The sequence below is a fragment of the Melopsittacus undulatus genome, chromosome 3, assembly GCF_012275295.1.
Source record: "Melopsittacus undulatus isolate bMelUnd1 chromosome 3, bMelUnd1.mat.Z, whole genome shotgun sequence".
Classification (NCBI taxonomy): Eukaryota; Metazoa; Chordata; class Aves; order Psittaciformes; family Psittaculidae; genus Melopsittacus; species Melopsittacus undulatus.
The window spans coordinates 67,033,573-67,059,420 of record NC_047529.1 but is presented as its reverse complement, the minus strand read 5'-3'; the positions used below and the strand labels follow the sequence as shown (position 1 = coordinate 67,059,420).

Below are 25,848 nucleotides of genomic sequence, written 5' to 3'. Positions count from 1 at the left end.
CATACTATGACTATGCACCATTTAGGACAGGCTCTATTTGTATTTGTGTCTAGGGCTCACAGCATAATGGCACCCTGATATTAAGTTGGGGCCACTAGATGGTACTGCAATGTAATTAATAATATTTAAAAGAAATCTCATAAATATGTATTTGTTTTTTCTGCATTGTGTTGGCCGTAGCATTTGAAAGACTTGCAGAAATATCCATGGTACTGCCTTCAGACATATGTTAAAATCTCCATGTAACTATATGCTGTTTTAAGGCATATATTAAAATATGTGCTTAATGATCTTAACAGTATAACTAAGGTACTTAACATATATTTAGATTCATATATCTGTATAATATGTACACACATATGTAGAAATATCACATAGAATGATTATCTGATCAGTCCCTACACTTACTTAGATTTATAGAAACAGAATCATAGAATGCTTTGGATTGGAAGGGACCTTAAAGATCATCTAGTTGTAACCCTCTGCCATAAGCAGGGACACCTTCCACTATACCAGGTTGCTCAAAGCCCATCCAACCTGATCGTGAAGACTTCCAGGGATGGGGCAGCCAGAGCGTCTCTGGGCAACCTTTGCCATTGTCTCACCACCCTCACAGTGAAGAATTTCTTCCTCATACATAATCTGAATCTACCTTCTTGACAGTTTAAAGCCATTCCCCCTTGTCCTACATGCCCTTGTAGAAAGTCATCTCTGGATTTTTTGTGATCACCCTTTAGATACTGGAAGGCTGCTCTGTCTCCCTGGACCCTTCTCCAGGCTGAACAAGCCCAACTGTCTCAAAGTGTCTTCATAGGAGAGATGCCCTTGGATCATCTTCATGGTCCTTCTCTGGACTCACTTGAGCAGTTCCACATCCCTCTTGTGTTGGAGGCTTCAGAGCTGGATGCAGTACTGCAGGTGGGGTCTCACAAGAGTGGAGTAGACTGGCAGGATCAACACCCTTGGCCTCCTGGCCATGTTCCTTTTGATGCAGCCCTGGCCACAGATGGCTTTATGGGCTGCAAGCACACATTGCTGGGTCATGCTGAGCTTCTTGTCAATCAGCACTTCCAAGTTCTTCTCCCTAGGGCTGTGGAGAATCACTTCTCCTCCTGGCCTGTAGTTGTGGTTGGGATTGCCCTGCCTTAGGCACAGGACCTTGCACTTGGCCTTGTTGAACTTGTTGAATGAGGCTGGCATTGGCCTACCTCTCAAGTGTGTCAAGGTCCCTCTGGATGGCATCCCTTCCCTCATATTCATGTGTTCCTTCATTCAGTGTATAACTATTAGATTACAGGAAAAGCACGCATATATAAATTAATATGCAGATGTACGCTTATTCATGAACTCAACAAAATATAGCACTGAATATTAAAAGATAAACTTTGCACAATAAGCAAAACCTATACAACCATATTTCATATTTTTCTATAGTTTGAATGATTTCCTATCACAATTTGCTTCACCATTAAAGAGATGAAAAATTCTACTTTTATCTGAATGTTTTCCACCATATGCTACGTCTACAGTAATAAACAGTTAAAATTTATAAACAGTTATGTTTCAGCTAGTAAAGCTGGAAATTTAAAATATTGCTGCAAAACTAAAATATCTGAAACCATAAGCATGCTTAATAGTATCTACCCATGAAACTACCCTCAGAATAACCTAACACTGCTGGTTGCCAGCACTACTTTCAATTTTCATCTGTTAGATATATGATCAAGCATGTCAAATCTGCCCTGAGTAATAGAAGTGAAAAAATAAAGTCATTTACTTAAAACATTCTGATAGCTATTTATCTGAAAACCCTGGTCAGATTTACCGCTCAAAGGCATTTACTTACAAAGTTAACCAGATGCTTTGAGTTGAAAACTAATTTAATTGCTCTGTTATCTTAACAGGACATCTGTTAAAACAACATCCAAGGAAGGTAATATGTTGAAAATTAAACATCCTGCAGGTTGTCTTATTAGAGTATGTGCAACATTGACATTTAACTGTTAACGACCACTACCTTACGAAAATAATTAGCAAATGTGGAATCAAAGCAGTGTAATGATTATACTAATGGGCACAAAGTAATGTAGAATGAATGAGTAACTAGTCTAAGTTCAATCTTGTTACCAAGTTCATTGCTTTGTTACATCTGAGTTACACTGTAGATGAATGAACCATTTCTTTTATTTCCTTCTTATATCAGCTGTGTCTAGCTATCAAACTGCCCCTTTAAAAAATCAGAGTATATTAGCTGCATGAAGTGTTCAGCACTCATAGCAAGCATGGTTTTTAAGCATCATGAATGACAAGCTATGCAAATCATATCCTGAAGTAATTTGCATTATTGCACTTAATTTGCATGTGGAGATAAACTGCATTTCAGAGCAAGTAGGTATCAATCTGAGCAGTGGTATGTGAAAGTCAGATGCCTAGGTAGATGTGTGCTTGCCAATGTTGGGATATTCAAGTGAAAAAGCTGACTATTTCTGGTTTGCCCTTAAAATTTTGCTGGATAAGATGGTGGAGACAAATGAGAATGATAGGAGGAAATGTGCTTCATGTTTCATCCCACCTCTTCCATTTATTTCCACCAGCAATGCAGGGCTGCGTTAATGTGTCCTTTGGCAGGAAGTGTACAATCATTTCTGCTTTTTCCTCTTCCCATTAGTGTCATCCAGTGGAAAAGGAGAAGAGGAGGGATAAACTGCACTACAGCCACTAAAAGCCAACCATACGTGGCTAATCCTGGAATAACAGGTTAACAAAGGAAAGGTGAATTTATCAGTCGTGAAAAGTTGTTCATGCACGAATGTCAGTGGTGGGTGGATTTATAAACTGCTCATTTCTTCCTTAAGATCTTTTGCATCAGTTGCTCTCCCACAGTTCTGGATGGTTGCTGAGCCTGGCAGGAGGTAGGAGAATGGACTGACCATATCCTGAAGTCCTTTCTGGCCTTACTTTGCTATGAACCACCACTGTGAATATGAAAACACTGATATTAATCACAGTGTATATTGACAGTTAGGGAATTCCACTTGTATGTTTTTTTACATTTGCCTTTATTACTCTGCTTCCATGATGTGGAAAACAGTCGAACTTGCATTTCAGCTCCAGAGTAGGCAGATAATAAAAAAGCAGCAAACTCTCTCCCTAATCCTGCATTTCTCCAGTAGTTCCTCTGCATTCCCAGAACTACCTCTTTCTCCCCAGGGGTACTCCCCAGCAATGCTATTATTTTGCCTTCTGACTGCTCACTATCAGCTACTTTACCAAGTTTTGATTAGCCTTCCTGGTTCATACTTACCTCAGTAGAAAAGGGGAAGAGTTACACATTTTCATTATTTTATTTGACAACAAGCTTTACATGCAAGCTAAATATAATTTAGACAACAAAATTTCCCCAAATTCAATATCAGGCACTTAAATGTTCATATAAATTTAATTGTCTTTGAATTAAAGGATTCTAATTCTTTTTGAATATGTTAGTACTTCTGCTAGACAGCAAGGATAACCCTCACCTGTCTGCATTATACTAAAGATACTATACAGTTTTACATATAAGTAAAGACTCTTCATTTTCCTTCCACAGCAAAGCATTTAAAATTGTGAAAAGTGAACTGATTATTTATTACACGCTAATCACATTTCTCTTGCAAGGTGCAACAAGTTGTGTGTGGTTGGAATAGGAATTTAACTACAGAAGTAGGTAAAAGAAAGCTGAAGTACTCAACTGCAGTTAAAAGCTTAAAGGGAGTGTTAGAAAAGATAAAGCATGATTCTTCTGAGAGGTATGCAGTGAAAGGACAAGAGGCAGACACAGATTTCAGCAATGGAGTTTTCAACTGCATAACAGGAGAAGAATTTTCACAATGGGAATGGTTAAGATCTAAAGAGGCTGTAAAATTTCCATCCTTGGAGACTATGAAAACTTGACTGGCTGAAACTCTGAGCAATTTGATCTAACTTTGAAGTTGGTGCTGCTCTGAGCAGGAGACTGGATTAAATGACCTTGAGAGGTCTTTATCAACATGAATTACTCAGTAATTTTGTGGGTCTTTTATTTGCAGATATTTGGGGTAGGTAAAAGAAAATATATACAGAAACATTTGATTTCCCTTAAAACTTATGGCAGAAAACAATCTGATTGAATATTTTTCTTTTGTTTAGATTTTAATAGCTACAATACATTCAGTTCTTTGTACCATATTTAATAATTTCAAATAAGTGGTTTTTTTTTAATCTCTCCTATTCCTTCATGTTCCCTCTGTTGCAGCTCAGGACAATACAGGAAAGAATCTAGCTACATTTGAATGCAAACAGCACCTGTTTTTTGGGTTTATTTTTGTTTTGTTTGTTTGTTTTCTTTTTTTTTAAAGAACAGTAGCTTGCAATTCAGATCTGCAGAATTACTGTTAAATTAATGAGGAACTGCACATGGTGAGCTATGTACATACAATCACCACTGTGCTTAGGTGCCACAGTTCTGTACATAAGCTTTCACAGCATTATTCCACATGTTTTCAGAGCAGAGTTGAAGTACCAGATTTACTTAGACAAAGTATAGAAATTAATTACATAATAGCCAATGAGGAGAAAACAAAATATGTAATGGCCACACAAGGTAAGAAAAAAACAATTATTCTTTTATTCTTCCTCTTTGTTGAGCTTTTTCTGACTATGCAATAAATAGAGTAAGATCCAGTATGGCATCTTCGGTCAGTTCCCAAGCTTGATATATCTCCAAAATAGGCCATTCTGTACACAGATTAAGGAAAAGATTGTGAAAGAAAAAAAACCCCACAACAACAAAAACCCAGCTGTGACTGCATATTTAAAAGTTATGTAAAATGAATGTACAAAAAGAGCTAAATTATACTTATACAAACAACCTTAATTTCAGCATTTCATGACAGTGGAGTTTTTGACTTTCAAACACTTAATTTTTGTGTCAAAAGACATATGAGTACAGCCTTAAGATTTAATTTATTAAATGTAACCTTTGTATGCAATCATAAGGAAAATGTCAAGAATGCCTCACAAATTGAAACTAACTCAATTTTGACAGTTAAAACGAGTTTTCAAAAAGTGTATCCTTGTTCACGTTCACATAGTACTGTAGTGACTGCAGCAAAGTGATACTGGAGATCAGCCAGGTAAAAGTGAGAGGAGAGCTCTGGTATCTGGTCACACAAATAGGGCTGCATGCAAGGAGAACCAAATGTACTGGCAGAAGGCTGCGACTGCAAGGGCTGCTTTGGACCCTAGGTGGTCCCCCTCATCTAGCACCGGAAGTCCAGCCTCCACCTTGACTTCCAGTAGGTGACAGCAGCAGCATCTCTGTGCTCCAGCTCTGGTGATGGGACCAGTGAAACCTCAACCATGCATTTTTTTGCAGTGAAAAAATATCAATTCATTTTTAAACTGAAAATGGGAGCTTGATAGTTCTTATTCTGTTTCCTTTCCACTTGTACGATCCTTAGACAACATTTGGAAAAGCTGCTAAATGCCTTGAAGTAAGAGTGCTGTTTCTTCATTACAGGACCAATTGCAGCACTCTTTCTACTGAGGGTCTTAATTCAGAGGTTGCAATTAAATCCCACAGAAGTAAATGGGAATTTTGTCTGAAGAAGTAAAAAATGATAAACAGATTGCTATAGTTTTTCTTTTTTATATTTTTGTGTTCTGACATAGCTGAATGTAGTTCTTTGGGTCTTTTCTTGATATATTTAAACAAAGGACATGGAACTGTTGGAACAAATCCAGAGGAGGGCCACAAGGATGATCAGGGTACTGGAGCACCTCCCATATGAAGACAGGCTGAGAAAGTTGGAGCTGTTCAGCCTGGAGAAGAGAAGGCTGCGTGGAGACCTCATAGCAGCCTTCCAGTATGTGAAGGGGGCCTACAGGGATGCTGTTGAGGGACTATTCATTAGGGACTGTAGTGAGAGGACAGGGGTAACTGGTTAAAACTTAAAAGGGGAAGTTTAGATTGGATATGAGGAAGAAATTCTTTACTGTTAGGGTGGTGAGGCACTGGAATGGGTTGCCCAGGGAGGTTGTGAATTCTCCATCCCTGGCAGTGTTCAAGGCCAGGCTGGACAGAGCCTTGGGTAATATGGTTTAGTGTGAGGTGTCCCTGCCCATGGCAGGGGGGTTGGAACTTGATGATCTTTAGGTCCTTTCCAACCCTAACTATTCTATGATTCTATAAATTACTGAAATACTACATTTTCTCAGAGATGCTTTTTATTATGTTTCCCCTTTTGTTTCACCAGTGTACTCCAGACTTGGCTCATTCAAGACACAAGGTTATGATTTTTGTATGCTACATTTGCTTAGCCACAGGCCAGAATAAATAGTACCACTCCTGAAACCTTAAAGCCCTATTTATAGAGTAGGGCACACACCAGCAAGCAAAACAACACCCAGGCTAATTAAATGTTATTCAAAAGTAATACTGAAAAGTAAGTCTGAGAAGTTTTCTAAGCATTCATTCACAGATCCACATAACAAGGTTAAGAACAAGTGATTACACTTCCTCTTTGTTACAAAGCCATAAATATTCCAGCTTGCTGTGAAAAAGTTTCAGCAAAGACAACTGTGCCTCAAGGACAGAAAATACTTAGTGTGATGCCATTTTCCACAAGATATATGTGATTGCAATGGCGTATAATGCAAAAAGATTTGCATGGCTGTTCACTAATAATCCTTGAGTCTCCTCAGTCTCTTCAGAGATGATTACCTCATTTTAAAATTTTCTGAGTTTTTGAAGGCCTGTTTCAGTGTAATAAAGAGAAGCTGAAAAAACGTCATGACCTCCACACCCACAACTAAAATAAAAAAAAGATGAAGCTAGCAAGCCTTTTGTAATAAGGCATATTAACAATTGACATATGTCCTCTCCATTGTGTCAGAAGATGATGATGGAAAAATTGATGTATGTATACATAGAATAAAAACTGTTCTCAAATCTTTTAACAAAACCCTCAAAAGCTTGTCTTTTATTTTATTTGGTAGAAAGTTATAAATAATACACACAAAAATGAACTATACCCAGCTGAACTATTATTAGGCTGTACTTTTAACCTATTAATTCCTAAAGCCCTGCTGCACACGATCCTCTCTCATGGTTACAGCCTCAGAGGCATCCCTCTGGTACTTATCCAAAGGTTATTTTTTATTCTCTATTTAGAACCAATTCAGGCCCAGAGCTTTCTTCAAAAAAGAAGAAAGCCATTACAAACACACACAAAAAAATACACAGGAGTATCATTACAGATTTGAAGTTGCAGTTATTCCCATATGAATTTATAAATAATAAAGAAGATTCAGCTTCAGATGTATGAATGTGACTGGGAGACATAAAACTTAAAATGATCCATTTTGTAAATGGATCTTTATATCTGTAAAGCAGTTGGAGCCTCTGAAGGATTTAGAACAGGGGGGTAAGTTTCATTCACCAAAACAGCTGGATATCTTTCCAACTGTTTTTCTAGAATAGAATTTCTAGGCCCTAGACCTTGAAGAAGACCTGATCATGCCGCAAAGTTTTGATGTACCATTCACAGTTGAAAGGGAAAGGAGAGGAGGGTGATGTCCCATGTGTGAATTAGACCTTTTGTAGCTAATGAATCTATCCATTGCTATTTTATAAATCCATTTTATACGAACTTTTCCTTTTCTCTTTCAATTTACCAATGCTGTTGGTCTGAAACAACAGCCCAAATGGAAGGAATATACTCTACTGGGTAGTTCAAGGTAGATCATGTAACTGCCAAAAATAATATCTCTTAAGAAAAAAATAAAAATTTTAACTGCATCCAGACACAAGGCTGAAACATACGGGTGGGTGGGAAACACTTTAGATGACACAGGCCTAGACTTTGGGAAAAAATTAGTTCCAGGCTTAGATACTGTTTTTGGCCCATCTTTATTGCAACTAGTGCTTACTTAAGCTGTTTTCATACCCATTAAAACACAATGCTCAAATAGCTGCTTCTCCTTTCATCTTTCCCACCCCATTTCACTTCACCAGACACGGTAAGTATCCCAACATTTACACGTTTACAAATACAGATGGCTGAAACAAGCAGGTGAAAAGATGAGTAGATTGGGTTGAGTATAATTGTACAACAGGTGCCAGGTTTAAATATTAGTTCACTTAGCAATACAGAAAGCATTTTAACCAAATAAAAGATACTATGCAAGTCCTTTTATTTACTATGTTTTTGCCAATCTTTTAATTATATTGGTTCTGTCTGAAGATATAAAACCCAGCAAGTGTAACGTTTTACCAGCAGAAAATTGCTTCACAACCTCAGGAAATGAAACTCTGATCCTTTTGAAGTCAGCATCTTTTGAAGAAACAGAATACATGGGGATGAAATATCCATGTTTAGTATTTTTTGTACTTTGGGGGTGATTTGAGAGAAAATACAGGTAAGAAGTATTTTTGCCTCACTTATTCTTCCTATAATTGTGTTCAATTTTCTGCATCATAACATGTCAGTAACTCACAAAGGATCAGAGAATTACATCTGTAATTTACAGTTGGGCTAAACTCCCTTTAATCAGAAATAGCAATTAAATCTCCAAGTCAAAAAGAGAATCTGATCTCTTTCACATATGGGGTTCTCCTTGATTGTCAGTTCACACCATTGTGAGCATAACTCATTATGGAGAACAATATTTAGATTCAGCTGAAGCTTATACTTTAACAAAATAATTTGTTACCATTGCTAATCATTTATCCCACAAATTGCCAGCCTTCCAGGATCACCTCAGAAAGTAAGTTTTAGTTTGAGATGCTGGTTTGAGCCCATTACCAACTGCCACTTGTGTTCTCACTTACAGTGTTAATAGAACACCACAAATACATCATTCTTAGGAAAACATATTTTTCCTATGGGCTTTTATTGTGTACAAATGTTCAATCATAACATTCTTACCAGAAGAACAGAGTTAAAAAACACTGCTGTATCCAAATGGCAATTTATTCTGGCACCTCAGTTTACATTTTAATTTAATGAAAGACACCTTGTTTTACAATTACTGTGCTATGGTATAAGACACCTCAGAGGAATCCAGCTAAGTACCGTTTAACAGCAAGCTAAATGGTACAAAAAATATTTTTTTACCCTTGAGAGGGTAATATTTCGTATTCAATCACAAAGGAATCACTAAGAAAAAAAAATCACTAAGGAATGTCTCTGATAGAGGTGAAATTTGCATTGCAAAATTGTTGAGGGGGCAGAAAGAGGTAATTTTCCTTTAAAAAAAAAACAACATTATTGTTGCAGGCACCAGAAAGTATGTGTTCATTACTGTCTAGATTAAAAGTTTCTAACATACTCAGAATACTCCAAATCTCCATCATACTACCTTCATTCTATTAAAACTAAGAGGATGAGTAAAATAGAACACAGCCTTTTGAACGGGTCATGTTAACAAAGTGTTGATGGCTTAAATGTATCCAATGGTAAATTACCTTTGAAAGGTCCCCAGCCTCCAAATAGAAGCAGATAACAAACACGTTCCATGTAATCCAAAGGACCAGCCAGATGGCATACTGCAGTGAGGAAGAGAGAAATAATACATTAATAATTTCATTATCAACTGAGCTAAACCTAGTACATTAAGCTATGAGTTCAATCCAAGGCAAAAAAACAGACTATATATATGGTGCATATGAACAAGAATGTTGCATAATAAAGAGAATGAAGAACAAATTCTGCCCTTTCCCAGGCACAATCCAGAGTGATGTAGTGAGTACTAAGTCACATCAGAAAATCTGTATCTGAGAAAACAGTGGAGACATCTAACACCTGAATTTGAGACTTCAATATATAGGTTATTTTGCAGTATTTCTGCCTTTACCAATATATTTTGTGGCATTCCGAGGCATGATTCATAATTATTCAACACCCTCATGGGCATACAACATTTTAAATACTCAATTATTTTTGTTTGGTTGTGTTTTTTTTTACAGCGTATAGGAGAAGTATTCATGCTTTAGCAAAGTCTGTTCCTTGGTGGCTGCCAAATTCTTATTCAGGTATCTGATGTGACTAATGGAGTACATGTTTTCTATCCTACTTTAATCCTGTCCACTACTTTGCTTTTTTTTTTGTATTCATAAGACCTCATGTACTAGGACTGGAAATGACATTTCCCTGACATAACACTGGAGAATCTTGTATAATAAAATTTGACCTGCTGTTGTTACTCTTATGCTTGAGACCTTCCCTTGACAAATAATTCCATCATCTAATAAACCTTAGGATTTACAAATGTTTTTCTAATGGCTGATGTATCTATCCTCTAGTTGTTCACAATTCAATTCTACATGTTTGCTAATTTCATTCCACAGACTCATGGCACTGTGTACGTGTGAAATACAACAGTCACAACAATATCCCCTACCTGCTACAGCTGAGGGCTATTTCCTCCTGTTATATCACCAACCCATTTATTTCTCTCAAGTATTTACAGACATACTCTATGTGTTTTGTTGCCTCTTCTCCAACCTGTACTGATTAAATATTTTTAAACTACTTTTCCAAATCAGAAAACGTTTTCTGCACAGCACTGTACTATATCACCTTCTGAATAAGCAGACAATATTTTATACTGTACACTATCCATCCCTTACAAAAAAAAAATGGCAAATCATTGTTCGCCATAAATGACAGTCTCTAAATTTGCTAACAACCTAGGAAGGATTCTTCTTTAATTTCTCTCAGAAGTATTGCTTTGCACCACATTGTCTATGATTTGACATACTATTTTCAACTAAATCTTTTAGATCCTCTGAAAACAGTAAAATTCTGTCCTTTGTTAGGACATCTAAAATGAGACTACATCCAACATGAGTAAAATTTAGGCCTGTTCTGATTTCTTATTTTTGTAGATAACTAAGTAATTGCTAACTGGCCTAACTATTAGGTAGACCAGGTACAGATTTTAAAGAAATGTGATACTGTTTTGGCCTAATGGAAGCTAACACAGTTTTAAAGGCTCAAATTGTTTTACACAGAAGTATTTTTAGGTAATTTAAAGTATACAGATTGCATATGCTTCATAGGACAGCTGTTTCTGGTCCATAGATCTGGTCACAGAACACAGATTTATTTAGATCAGGAGGCACTCTCTGGGCCACCCAGTCCGATCTCTGCTCAACACATGACGAGCACAGATGAAGTTGTGCAGTGATCTCTCCAGCTGAGGTCTGACTATCTCCAGGGATGGAGATTCTATGGTCTTTCTAATGCACACCTACTATTTGAGGACAGTCTGCTCTTAAAACTTTGGAACATAGCAACAGATACATGGACTTAACACATTCAGTTTTTTTAAACTCAACTCTGAGACATTAAGTATACTGAGCATTAATCTTCCTGTAGATTAGTCACGGCACATCTGGCTTTTCATATAATGTGGAGTGCTGTAATTACCAAAGCAAAAGAAGGAAACATTAATATAGATTCAATAACCTTAATTTGGTACTTTCTTTCTAACTTTGCATAATTTTAACTTGCCAGGTTTTGCCAATTATTTTAATACTTTAATATTATATACAAGTACACGGATAATGTGATGGTGTTAATACAAGCATTCACTCTGACACATGATGATAATTGGATTTCTTATATTGAAAATTCTAAATATTGCATTTATACAGGTCTCCCAAAGAAACAAGACTTAAGCAAGTAACATCCATGTGCAATGTCTGTTCCCTTGAAAGAACTTCTGTGCCCCTGAACAATTTTAAGCAAACTAGACAAAAGACCTGAAAACTTAAATATATTTTCAAAAAAGCTTAAGAAAAATAGGCCCACAAATAGGAATGGATACTCTATTATATCCCCATTCAAAGAAAGACTTGCAAGATCATCTTTTACCCGTCAACACTGATAAAACAGGGGAAAAATGTGGAAGAGAGCCACTGGAAACTTGTGGTTAGATTGGCTGTTCATGGAACAACTTGTTACACTGCATGTGAGCAACAGCTGATTAAAAAGCTCCCTGCACACAACACATCCAGCAGAACACTTCAAGGCACTTTGGAATTGCTCATCCCAGCAGAGAGCCTTATGCTTACATGAGTAAATGAAACTTCTCTTTTCCACTGCCTAGTCTATAACCAAAAAAATGACAGTCATCTAATTTTTAGATACACTCTTTTAAGAAGCATCTGCTGTTATTGGACTACACTTAAGGTTTTAAAATGTCTTTTAAATGTATGTTTTAACCTGCTTCCTTTTGAAATATTTTATGTTTGCTGCCTGAATTCTGCAGGTAAACACTGAGTATAATTGTCTTGAAATACAAGGATGCTTCTGCTTCCCACTGCTTCTTATTTCATATGCTTCAGATCTAGCACGTCTTATCTCTGGATCACATGCAGTTATATATGCCTCTTGTTGTCTATGTGCTTCATAGCTGCTTCTTCAGCTCTGAAGGTCTGTGACAATGGTGAAATCCCTCCAGTATTCTCTATTCTATGTATCTAATTAGAAACACATTTTATAAGAGTTCTTCAAAGGGCTATAGCTTTGTGGTTTTTTTTCATTCTTATATGTGGGAGTTCAAGACAGCTGCATTATCTGACAGAAACTACCACAATGCTACAGCACTCATGTATCAATGATACAAAAGCCTTGATGAACCAACACTTGACCAAGCAGGAGATGACAGGAGGCACAGCAATGACAACAGGGCTTATTATTTTTATGTAAATCCACACTGTAAAAAGGAATAACTGGAAAGCTAAGACTAAAGATTTAAACACTATTTTTCAAAGTTGTAGCCAATCAGTAAAAGTTTCATTTTTTAAAAGTATTTATTTTATTTTGTTTTGTAAAAACGACTATATAAATGCAGCTCTTACATGGCAGAATGAGCTTACCATTCTTCAAGTAAACATGAATTTAGAGCCCTCTACAAAGAATTGTAAGAATTACCTAGTTTATGGTTTATTTGTACTGTGCAGTTACAGGCTTGAAAAATTGCTATGAATCATAATAAATTAATATAGGAAGTATTTTTTTTCTTGGGGAGTGGGAAAAACTGAAATATTAAAATACTTGTAACTAAGAATCCATTCATAAAATACTAAGTACTAAGAATCCATACATCCCTCTTCTCACTTCTCTCAAAGTTAGCTAAGTTGCATTATCCCAATTTTACTAACAGTGAAACTGAAGATCAAAAAAATTAAAAGAATAGACTTAATTCCAAAGAAAAGAAAAGCAAAAAGGTCACGAGGGCACAAGAACCAAAGGTCCAGGTAGCCCACTACTGCCTTTGATACGAACCTGGTCACCAGAACTCACATCTAATACTCTTGCCACTTTGCCTGAAGGAGAAATATGTCACATACGTTTGAAGCACAAATTATGAGCTACTCTGATAGCTATGAACATTTAAAATTTAAGGTGTTTTTTTTCTTTTTTCCTCCACAGAGCTTCACTTGGCATTTCTCTAGCTACCAAAATCTTTTTGGATATGTGAATCAATTACAATCAGATGTGACTGAGGGATGCAAGGTCTCCAGACCTACAAGATTATTACCTTGTGCAATTGAAAGCAATTGAATTGCTGTGATTTGCTACTTTTTTCTTTTTTTTAAGAAATGTGCTGTTTTAGCTTCAGAATTATACAAATTTGAAAATATTATGCCCCAAGAACCTTTTATACTTCATTCAGGAAAATGAGCTTAAACACATTTCTAAAATTTTAATTACTACTTCTGCTGTAGCAATTAAAAATGTGATTGTTTACGCTAACTAGGCAGCAGTACCTGAGTTGTTCAAAGATTATCTTGAACCCAGCACGTCTGGAAAGAACACCTCTTTCCAATAGCACAGTGACAACTGTCCACGATTATCATTATCTTTGCTTCTAAAGTTATTTTCCCCTAATTTTCTCTGCCTATGAAGATACATCACTTAGAAATACAATTTTCAAACCTATCTTTTCCCTATCAAATCTGATAACAAGTGTAATTCTGAATACTTAGCACCAACAAACTATTTGAATTTACTGATAACATTCAGCTAATCTTTGAGGTGCCTACAGCTCTACTTAACTTTGAAAAAAAAACCCTGAAACAGAACTATTTGGTGGAGTCTGCTGTTCCTTGGTAGCAAATTTGGTGGTTTATTTGTCATAAACTTCTGTGGTGCCTGTTTGTATCTCCTCAGCACCAAACTGCAAAAGTTCTGCCTCTAAAAACCAGGACACCTCAGCAGGAAGCCTATAGAGCAGAGCAGGATCAGAAACCACAGCCTGACTCCAAAGAAGGATCAGGAGCCAAATTCATTTCTAGCAAAGGTTCAGTTGTTAAATGCTTAAGGACCAGCTGTTTTAAGCAGAACTGCTGCTCTCAGCAACCTAACACAAAGAGCAACTGTGATCTGCTTTTAACGATCCTGATGCAAGACTTCCCTGCCCACCAGTTACCTGCAGGACACAATGGGAGAGGGCTTGGGGCCAAAACCAGTAGCTTGGACAACAAATATGAATGTACCTGGCAGCAGAGGACTTCATGCAACCAGTTCAACCTCAATAAATATTGAATATACTGTGAAGCTCTTGTAGTATGGCATAATCCTCTAGATATTTTTTCATTGCTTGCTCAATGTCACAGCGTGCAGCCTGCACTAGTTTTGCTTGGCTGAATTGCTAGTATCATTGACTTGGTCATTGTATTGCTTTTTTACTTAATTATTATTCTTATTTTATTTGTAATCAATCATGGCTATAGTGTCAAAGCACTGTCCATCTTTATGAATTCTGCTTCTAAATGAATGTTAATTGATTTTTATGAACCATTTTTGAGTTGCTGAACTTTTCTGTCTCACTCTAGTTTGTTTGCTTGTGTTTATCAAAGATTTTTTTAACTCTTGGCATTGCAAGTCCTTGTCTCTTCAGCCTTTCGTCAATTACAGATTAATGTCTTTTCTCCTTCCCTTTGCTCCCTCAGGTAAAAATATCTTTCTGATACTGTAATTACTTTATAATTACACTTTAATAATTAGTGTTCTCTGCCAAAATTGCCTGAAAGCTGCTGAACTATCAAGTGCATTAGAACTGGTCACTACCAAACAGAAAATGACTGTTGGACTGGGCTTTTTACACCTGAGCATCACTGCTTCCAGATATAGAGCAAGTGCTCTTTAAAATTTCTTCCCAGAGGCTTCTATATACCCAGTGGTTATATATAAACTTCCAAGCTGCTTGGGCTCAGTTATAAGCCCTGATTCTTTATAGGAGTGTATTAACGCTGTTTTCCCCTAAATTTGTGTGGGAAGGATTCATAAGTATAAAAGGCAGGAAGAAAGCTGAAGCACCTTCTTATCAGGTCACAGATGGATGAAGGGACAGAGCCCAGAACATTGCTATGATGTGCAGTCACACCTCAATCTACTCATAGCCAAGGACTTACAGCTCACTAGGCTCCTTTTTTATTTTGGCTTCTTCTGGTTTATTTTAATTTTCTTGTGTGCCAAAATCACGCTGCACCCAAAACACATGGCTGAGGTTTACTTTTTTTGTTTCCTGAAGAAATATCCCTCCTTCTGCAGAAAAAAAGCTGAATTTCTACAGAGCACATTACTGCCGGAGTGGTATCCATCTGCCTCCATTTAGATGTCTGCAATGCAGATGTCCTCCGAGCAGTATCTAGATTCCCATTACAGTCAATTGAGAGGAAAAGGTACTTTCCAGGGCTCGGTTCACTTCGCACTGTCTGACACAGATCACTCTACCCTTGCTGTTTGGAAAGCTAAAATCCTCCAAGGCAAAATTCCCAGTGTCACAGAGCCCATTAAAAATCTTGTAATAGTGACATCAAAACCAAGATATTAATACTGCACTATACAAATATGCATTCCCTTTTTTTCCACATAAACAAAAGAGAACAAAGCAATTTAAATGTCATGAGTGTAAAATATCCCCAAAGGACTGCTGAAGAGACACCTTCTAAGAACTATTGTCTCTTGTACCCTCCACACACTGATGGTACATTAATGCTTATGATCATTCATTGGTTCATGTTCTGTTTCTTGGATTCCCAGCTCTTTAGGATTAAAATCTATAAAGTAAGCACACAGAAACACATAACTTATATTTCAGCATTGTTCAGTCAGTGTTACACTAGGGTGCTACAAATATTCCAGATCTCTAAAAGAAATTTTGGTGTTTTTTTTTTTTGTTGTTGTTTGTTTTGGCTTCTTCCGCATTCATAAGTTAAAGCTCACACCTTTTTTAACAAAAATGCATTTTATGTAGTAAAGGAAATAAGGTAAGTCAGAAATTTTAATAGGAATTTTTTCCTTTTATTGTTTTTTCCCCTTTTGACTTAGCAGTAGAGATTTAATTGGTTTGGCTTCACTCATCATTCAATTCCTGTATTTCTTTTGATCAAATCTTTGTTATGAAACATTTACCAGCAGGAAGTAACTTCAAATATCTGAACACCCAACCTTCTAAATCACAGTACATATCCACCCAACTGAAGGCATATATTCACAGACGGATGGATATTTTTCTTCTTATGTCATTTTTCTTCTTATGTTATTTTCTCAGAATTCTTTATTTGTGGAAGAGGCTATAAAGTCTCTCAAAACTGAAATTACTAATTAAGGGAAATGATATATAGTTAATTCTCACTTAAAAAGAGCTCAAAATGCTTTCCTCATATTGGAATTCTAGTAATATTTCTATTTTCCAAGACAGAATTTCAGCTGGTCAGGCAATAGTGAACCTTAAAAGAGTGTTGTTTTGATCCTCTTTTACCCCTCTGCCCTAGGAGGAACCTACCTGCTGAGAGACCAGACCTGGGTGGGATCATTGTCCCTCCCTCCTGGTTGAATTGGACAGTGAGCAGTGAGGAAGGCAAGGTGGTTTTGTCCAGACAAAATAAACATAAGAAATATATTATTGCTGTAATCTAATGCGAAGAGCTTCTCACTGGAAAGGTGGGAAGCACAATTTGCTTCAGACATCAGCATATTGGTGGAGTTACATACATAGTGACTGTCTCCTTGGTGTCTCTGGCTTTTTCAGAAACACCCAGAAATAAAAATCTTTATTATTATTCAGTCATTGAACAGTTTATTTTAATGGAGTTTTTAGCAGCTGTGCCTTTTTAAAATCCCTATTAAAAATACAAATCAGGACACTCAAGATTCTTTCAGTGCTCATTTTTAACAGAATGCAAAAACTAAAATCAATAGATACTGTTGCTAGGAACAGAACTCCACTGACATTTATCTAGATTCTTTTATTGATGCCTCAGTATTTGAGTGCCAACTGCAACTATTTATAAAGGGAATCCATCTCCCTCAGTGAATACATCAACATTCTTGTTAGAACTAAGCCATTTACAGTAAGATTTTTTTTTTTTTTAATAAAAATAGGTTTACATTCAGCTGCCCAGGTACTGTTTTCTTCTCTTCATTTTCTTTAACACTTTTACAGTCCAAGCCATGAGGACCTTGCCTATTGAGTTCACAGGGCTTTCAGTTTGTGCCTTGGTGTTTACATTCCAAAGATCAAATTGAAGCTAAAGATGTGTTTGTCATAACAAAAATAAGTGAGGACTATCACGTTCTTTCTTATCTCTCTTTGAGCTGGTTTCAAAAATTCCTAGGACCACTCCAAAATTTTGTTAAAAAACTGGGAGGAGGCTAAGATACGAGGTTAGTTTGTGTTTCACAGCTGAGGAACAGAGAACATGGACTACTGGCTGGCAGCATTATTTTTGAGAGGTTGATGGCTGTTTTGAAAGTACCAGTCAATTGCAAAGGTCACTTCCCATTCTTTGGAGATGACAAACATGTTAATGTTTGCCCTTAGAGGAACCCCATTTAGCACAGCTGCATAAACCTAACTGTATTGTGGAGCAATGGTGCCAAATTCTAGATGTACAAAAACTAGCTTCATGAAACTGTATGGTGAGCACATGGTTAGATGCAACTTCCTTGTGTAGGGGATACATACGTGGTGGTTTATCACCATACCCACATAAAGTGACTGACTCACTGAGTGATGCTAATAAACCACAGGTAGGAGAGACAGGAAGACAAAGAACACACTTGCCCTTCCTTTATTCCCTTCTGATACATCTGATTGGCAAGACTGCTTGACTTGGCAAGATCAATATGTTTTAATACAACATAGCTTTTTTCAGTCTTTTTCAATCTTGAGTATAGTCAATGAGGTAAAAAGAAACTGGAAGGCATAACAATAAAATGAAAGCAGAACTGCAAACACCATTCTTGTTAAAAGAGCATAAAATGTAAAATGGACTTAATTTTCTAATTTCTTCAGAGAAATGTAAGACTGTATCTAAAAACCATTAATTTCTCACTGAAAACAGACTGCACATATTCAAATATACTATTCTAAAAATATCTTCCCAGCTTACCAATCAATCAATCAATCAATCTCTGACTTGATTCAAATCACCAGAACACACTACACTTTGTGTGTTTATTGGAAGAATGATGGCCTTCCTCAGGAAGGTTTATACTTGGCTCTGTGTGCATGTTAGGCCCTCTATCACTCAGGACACAAAGAGAGTCTCTTCTTTGGGAATATCTGTGTTTTCCTTTACTTTCCACTTGCACCAAAAAATATTAGCTAAAAATATTGTATGCAAGAGGTTCTTCCAGTTCTGAGAATATACTGGTGATATAATTAGGTAATTTGGTGGTCCAGCCCTCCTAATATACATAGATTGGCAAAATTCTATTTCCCTAAATGTGATACAATCAAAGAATAGCATAATGTTTCTTATTCCTGCCTTTAAGTCTCTCTCATTCATGACACAACCTCCAATTCCTTCTTTTTTGGTAAAACTACAGTAATTGCATTTCTCCAACTGTATCTGATTTTCTCACTGTGAAAGTACCTGTTGCTTCTCTCCATTGTATATCTTCAATACCCTAAATAATGCTTTTGCTCTCCTTCCTCTGGAACTCCAGTTTTCATCTCAGTTTTGGGTGAGAGCATGTTCCTGTTTTGGACCGAGAAAGGTTATTGTTACTATTTCCTTTATTTGCTAACCTTATCTGAAGTACATTTTAGATCAAGTATTCTCAAAAATGTCTTTATAATTTAAAAATGCAAAAGAATAGATTTTCAAACGGCATCCAGGAGTAAAGCTGGCATCTCTGTAACTACAGATGCAAAAAACTTGGGACATTTAATCGTTAAGACATCAGTGACTGGGAAGCCTGCCACCAACATCCACACTTGATGCACATACATTGTCTTTTGGCTCTCTACAGCTATGCCCATCTGTTTCAGTGGCATGGTGCCTGCTTATCAGCTAGTTGGACACTTTTAGTACACTGAGGTGCCAAATAAAGGTTTTACATGGGTAGCCTGTATAACACTGAAAGTGCCATTTCTTTTGTAGGAAGAAATGTTAGTGCTGAAATACTAATAGACTGAATCTTTGTGCATTTCTTTTCTTTTTTTTTTCACTCACTGAAGATGGGTTTTGCCAAAACCACTTTTACATCTCTTTTACGAAGAAAGATACGGTATTGGTAGTCAAAGGGAAAGAAAGCAATACCTACAATAAGACACTTATAAATAAAGCCATTATGAGATAAAATTCAGAGGATGGCAGGCTTGGAATAGTATAGTTAAGCTATACTTAAGTATGTACTTAAGTATACTTAAGGAGTTTAAGTATTGTGCAGTATATTCCACTAATTCATAGGACAAAAAAACATGCAGAAATATAATACCCTCATTTTAAACCTTCTGAAGCAAAGAAAGCTTTGCAAGTGCAGGAACTGAATCACACTGAGAGGAATCCAAACAGATTATTATATGGTAACATAAAGCTGAGATGTTCAAAATAGCCAGAATGTGTCCTACAGAGATGACACAACATTTCTATAGAAAAAGTTGTTCTGATTTTATTTTTTTGTTTGTTTGCTTGTATCAGTATTTTACTCAATCTTTTAATTACGAAACATATTATTTAAAAATATTTTTCCCCTCATTGCATGAGTCATGGTCAAAATATTCCATGGAGACTACAACTGCATCAAAACTAAGAATTAGAATAGAATAAGATCAGGTCTACATATAAAGGTATAAGAAGTCGCAGCTATTTGGAACATGAACTGTTAATCAAAAAGCAGTCCTTAGAAACAAAATCACTATTTCTTTAAGCATAAAAAAGGTCTGTCATCTTCACATTTTCAAGAAAAATTTAATGGAAAATGGTTCATAGAAACCGTACTTACTGCCTGTGATGAAACACACACAAAGAAAAGTACAGAGTACTGATTATAAGATGAAAGCAGCTAGTTAAAATAGTTTTGGTAAGAAAAATTTACAACTTCAGAAGATTATTTTCTACAGCAAACTGGTGACTAATGAAAGATGCAAAGGCTGGGGACTTGTTGGAAAAGATTTAGGAATAAAGATCCCCTTGGAATATAGTGTTGTAGAGTTCATATAAATCCATCATTAAAATATGCAGATAGTGTATAGAAAATCAAATTAAAATACAGCTACAATTTTGTTTGGAAGTATCAGCTGAAAACAACCATCTTTCAGTGTAGATATTATTTCAAACTAAGGCTAGACAAGATATTCTTTCTGTAGTAATCCTAACTGCAAATTGGAATCTAAGGAGATTAACCTTTAAATTAAACAAGTGTTTAAACAAATTTTTAAAGAGTTACATAAGGAAGGATTAAACTGATTTGCAAGGTACAAGACACACATAAGTTTATCATATATCCTTAATACAATCAATTACAGCATAATTTGTGATGTAACAACATTAGGAGATATTGCAAATGCAGTGAAGAAACCCAGTGGTATGACTATAGGTTCCAAAAGATGCCTTGAAACATATGATTACATAATTTTACTTTGCTTTGAGATGGACATTGGGCAAGATGATTTCCTCCCAACCCATATTTTCCTCTTACAGATCTTCCTTGGCTTTATGACCCTATGCACAGCTCAGATAGAAAAGCATACCCACTATTTTGATAAACAGTGTTACACAAATCCTTTCACAGCACTGTTCAAGAAAAAAAGAAAATAGCAGATTGTTGAAAGGATGATAGCTCAACAAATTATAAGGAGGTAAGAAAGGTCAACAGTTAGAGAATAAACATCTTATACTTCAAATGAGTTGGGAATATATCCAGATGTCAAGATAGTATTTGATGACATTAGTAATGAAAGACATAGTAGCTCCCACAATGTGGCAAAAGAGTCATGTGACTATCATTTCAGCAACCTAGCTTGCCATGTAAAATATGAGCACCACCAAGCCAAGAAGCTTTGCCAATGCCCCGGCATTGCCCATCAGAGAGACTGTGATGACAGTTTTATGACAGGAGACAACAGCATGACAAACTGTTAACTTTGCTTGGAAAAGCAATAGGCTTTTTAAGAAACTGGACTGAATTATTCCAAATTCTGTAAGATATAATGAAAATGGAACAGGTTTTTCCTGGTCTCCAATTCCATTTCAGAGTGCCAGATCAAGTACATAATCCTCTTGGCATGTGGAAGTAAGTACTGGAACACTCAGTAGGAAAATTTTAAAATTGGTGTCATTTTAAAATTGGTGTTGCCTTAAGATCAACAGGATAACTTTGCGACCACTGAAAGAAATTGTAACTGTGCAAGCTAAAGTTCATGCTTATATTTCATGCTTGAATTAAATTTGAATATGCTGTTGGCCTGATTGCTTGGATGTTTAAAAAAGAACTGCCTGTCTGAGCACAATAATGTATTTCATGCAAAGAAAGAACAAGACACTTCCAAACATCTAAATGAAATTTAAATTAAATACTGGAAAATTAAGAAAAGTGAGAATGAAAAGTAAGCCATGTTAATTTACATCAACATCCAATTCTTCTTCATGTATCAGTACAGGTTCATGGATGCTGCTGTTCAATATTTCTTTTTACCTTCCTCACCCAGTCCAGCCTTGTGCTTTATTTGTTAGATATCATCCATATTCAGTAGTCTGTTGGATTTTTTTTAGGCTAGATGACTTACTGTAGCTCCTGTGTACATCTTAAGCATGGATTAACTCTGTAAGACCCTGGCTGGGCAGGGTAATAGTTATTGGTCTCATGTTAGAGATGAGAAATTTCTGTCACAAATGGGTCTGAGGTGCTGAAGGTAATCACATTATTCATTACCACTGAGAGAAATACATGTTATGCACTAATAAGGAAATGGTCACTTTGATCACACAAGTAAAGAGTGTAGCATAATTCAAAAACACAGGTAGCTAAATAAAGGTCATGCAGGCAGCTCCAATTCTGTAACTTCCTTACTCTCAGGTGCTGCATCTGCCGCTCCAATAAACTCTTGTTCCAGTGCACATAAAAGTGTTTGTCTAGGTATTTTTACAGCTTTACTTATACTGTGGATAGTGGGTATTATGCAGTCAGGTATCCAGAGTTAATAACGTGTGATGAGCAGTGTCCTCCACATGAACTGATGATAGTGGGAGGATAGTGCTCTTTTAGCTCCCTGATAAGTCTTCTATCAATAGATAGATATAGATGGTTCTATCTCGCTTAAAGGAAACATTGAAAATAAAAAGGAACTCTAAGGCACTATTATAGATGAGAAATGTTAACCTACACATGAGTCATGAGAGAGCCTGAGCCTCTCAAACAAACCCATGCCAATCAAGGCAACAAAAACACAGGAGGAAACACCCTACCAGCCACAATCATATGGGCTAGAGGCTTCTGCTCTCTGCCCTTCCCCCTTTCTTTGCATTGAATGATAGCTTCCTTCCTGTCCTGCACATGGCTGGTGCAAATAAAGGATGTTCTCTTTTTGTTCTCTATCCTGCACAGGTGCCAGTTGCCAAAGCCAGGACAAGTGAGGGCCTGCACAGGCAGAGTGAGGGGCTGCACAGCCCTGAGGGTTCATCTGTCTGTACAGCAGGAGCAAAACCTGCTCCCTCAGCCCCATGGCTCGGTTGTGAGATGGATGCTTGCACGCTGGCTTGCTTGCCTAGAGTTTGCTGCCATCCCCTAATTTGAAATCACTGCTCATTCAAACAAAGCTAGATGTATTTGCAGTGGGGACAAATACCAGCCTGAAACCATGCCCTGTGGCATCTCTTCCCTTTTTCTTTCCATGTCAAATATAACACTGACACTGCAAAAAATGAAATATTAGAACTAATTAATGTAATGGCTACAAATAAAAAAAATCCATTGGACTTTTGGATTTTAATTCCATTGTTCTAGGTAATCAGAAATGCTGAGCTGCTTTAACTGTAAAATAATAAACAGACTTAGGCAAAACTTCAGTTTGAAGGTTTAACTGGAGCCCACTCATAAGATCAGTTAAGTATCAAGGTCCTGTAATGGAAAGTGCTAGACAATTTCATGTGTAAATACTTACTGCCAAACCCAACAATCATTATGTGAATCACTAAACAGAATCAGTTATTTCTTTTTCCCTGTTCTCCTTTAGAACTTCAGACATTAAGTAAACATACTGCTGAGACTTCAGTAATATTCAGCATTGTCTCAATTCCTTCGGGATACTTTGAAAGAAATAGTCTCATAGAAAAGTTCTGCTGTCCTTTTGTCTACCAGAAATGTCAGTGGATTACCCAAGTCTTGCTGCTTTTTGATGGTCACCACTCCTCACTGTTAAAAATTCTTTTGCCTTCATTCCTTCATTAAAGACATCCTATAGCAGTTGAAATACAGAGAACAAACAGGAGAATTTCCAAAGAAGGGAGGGTAAGGAAGACAGGAATATTAATACTGCAAAAAGAGTTAAAGAAAAGTCTTAAAACAAAGGAGCGAGTGAAAGGTTAAGTAAGTAAGACAATGTTCAAATACATAAACCACAAGAGGTCATTGCAGAATATGATCGCATCTTTAAGGCATAAAAAGTACAATTTCACTGAGAGAAGAAAAAGATAATTCTAAAATGTAAGCAGGATTGGTGCCTCGTATAAGCACTTGGGAATAGAAGATAGAAAGATAAGTACAAAGCTCCAAGGGAAAAATAATAAAAAGGAGAAAAAAAGATCAGTATCATTATCAGGTCATTGTAGTGGTCAGCAAGAAATTAGAGCTGAAGGATTAAGAAAACCTTAGGGGGAGTTGGAATCTGTCCCAGAACACTATGAAATCACAAGAAAAATAAAGAACAATTAGCTTATGTTCACAATCTCTTAGATGCAGGATCACACTTAAATAGAAAAGCAATGGAGCTAACTGCAAAACAGTTTGTCATTGAACGAAAAAGAAATGTAGAACACTCATAGACTTGTCTTGGGGTTTAAACCCAGCTGGTAACTCAGCACCATGCAGCCGCTCAATCACCCCTCTATTCTCCCCTTCCTGGGCAGAATGGGGAGGAGAATCAAAGGAATATAAAACCCTCAATGGGTTGAGATTGGAACATTCTAATAACTAAAATACAACATAGTACTAATACTACTACTGCTGATAAGGGAAATAACAAGGGGAGAGAATATAAAACTAAGAGCAGAGATGGAAGAAAAAACACTGATAAAAAACACTGATGCACAATACAGGTGCTCACCACCACTGACGAATATCCAGCCCAACTTGAGCAATGATCTGGACCTTCCAGGTAACTCCACCCAGTTTATCTACTGGGCATGAAGTGCTGTGGTATGGAATACCCTTTTGGCTAGTTTGCATCAAGTGTCCTGTCCCTGCTCCCCCCTGGCATCCTTGACCAGGGTAAGCACTACTGAGCAACAACTAAAATATTGGTGTGTTACCAGCACTGTTCTCAGAGTGAAGTTAAAACACAGCACTGCACCAACTACTAGGAAAGAAAACAACTCTATCCCAGCTGAAACCAGGACAACTTGTCACACAGATCTAGCTATAAAATTAGAAAACCAATTTTTACCCACCACACAGAATTGGTGCAAAGGATTAGGAAAGTCTTGGCTTAGCAATATGCACATAGATTCATATGTGCATAGATTGATATCAGGGCTTAGGCAAATGCTCAGTATGTTAACTGGGCTCAGAAGAAGGCAGACCTAGGAAGAGGGAATCCTTTGAAATCTCTGTCCTTTCCCATTACTAAACCCTCACCCAGAATGAGACCGCATTTGTCTGGGGGTGGATGGATGGGGAGAAAAGGATAGTGCACCCTGGTCCTCTGTCCAGTTCCAACATTTGCAGTGTCTTTGGCTGAATTAATTCTGTGGCAACCTTGTCTGCTCCCAGTTTAAGTGAGAACCTATTGTCATGATCACATTCCCCTGACAGCCATTTTGTAACAAAGTGCTGCAGAAAGCAGATGAAGCATCATAAGAGGTTGCTGTGAAAATGGGTATCTAACTCACATCCCTTGTTTACCTCAGAGCTGCTCTTCTAAGTGTGTTGATGATTTTGCCTGCTGAAGGTGTATTATGAAGCAATGAAGATCTTTAGTTATTCCATGGGATATGCCTGCAGAACATTCAAACTCACAAATGGCAAGTCTTATAGAAGGTCTTAAGTGCAGATTGCAGATGTGATCCCTTAACTCTCACTGGAAAGAAGCCAGGGGCTGGTCTGCACAATCGTTTTGATTCAATGGGGATTTCTGTCTTAAGACTTTGTTTTGCTGTGGAAACTGAAAGACCACTATATATAAACCTGCAGAAATTGAGCCTTAAAAAGCCTACAGTGCAACATTTTTATTGAGGAAAGAAAGATAAGGGAACATCAGCCTAACTACAGGAAAATCCTGAATCTTTGTCTTAAGAAACACATTAGTCCCCCGAATTCTTGACTTTGGCATTAATTGAACTGTTCAGAATCCTTCTTCAAAATG

The 25,848-nt window shown here is 36.9% G+C and overlaps 1 protein-coding gene across 2 annotated transcripts in view; it reads right to left on the bottom strand.

The window, feature by feature from the left end:
- Positions 1-25,848, bottom strand: part of NKAIN2 (sodium/potassium transporting ATPase interacting 2) — a 556,572-nt gene that overhangs the window by 251,706 nt on the left and 279,018 nt on the right. For both annotated transcript variants that reach the window (XM_034060848.1, XM_034060847.1), the window contains exon 3: positions 9,488-9,568. In XM_034060848.1, coding sequence (XP_033916739.1) covers positions 9,488-9,568 — 81 coding nt within the window. The remainder of the gene's footprint in view (positions 1-9,487; positions 9,569-25,848) is intronic.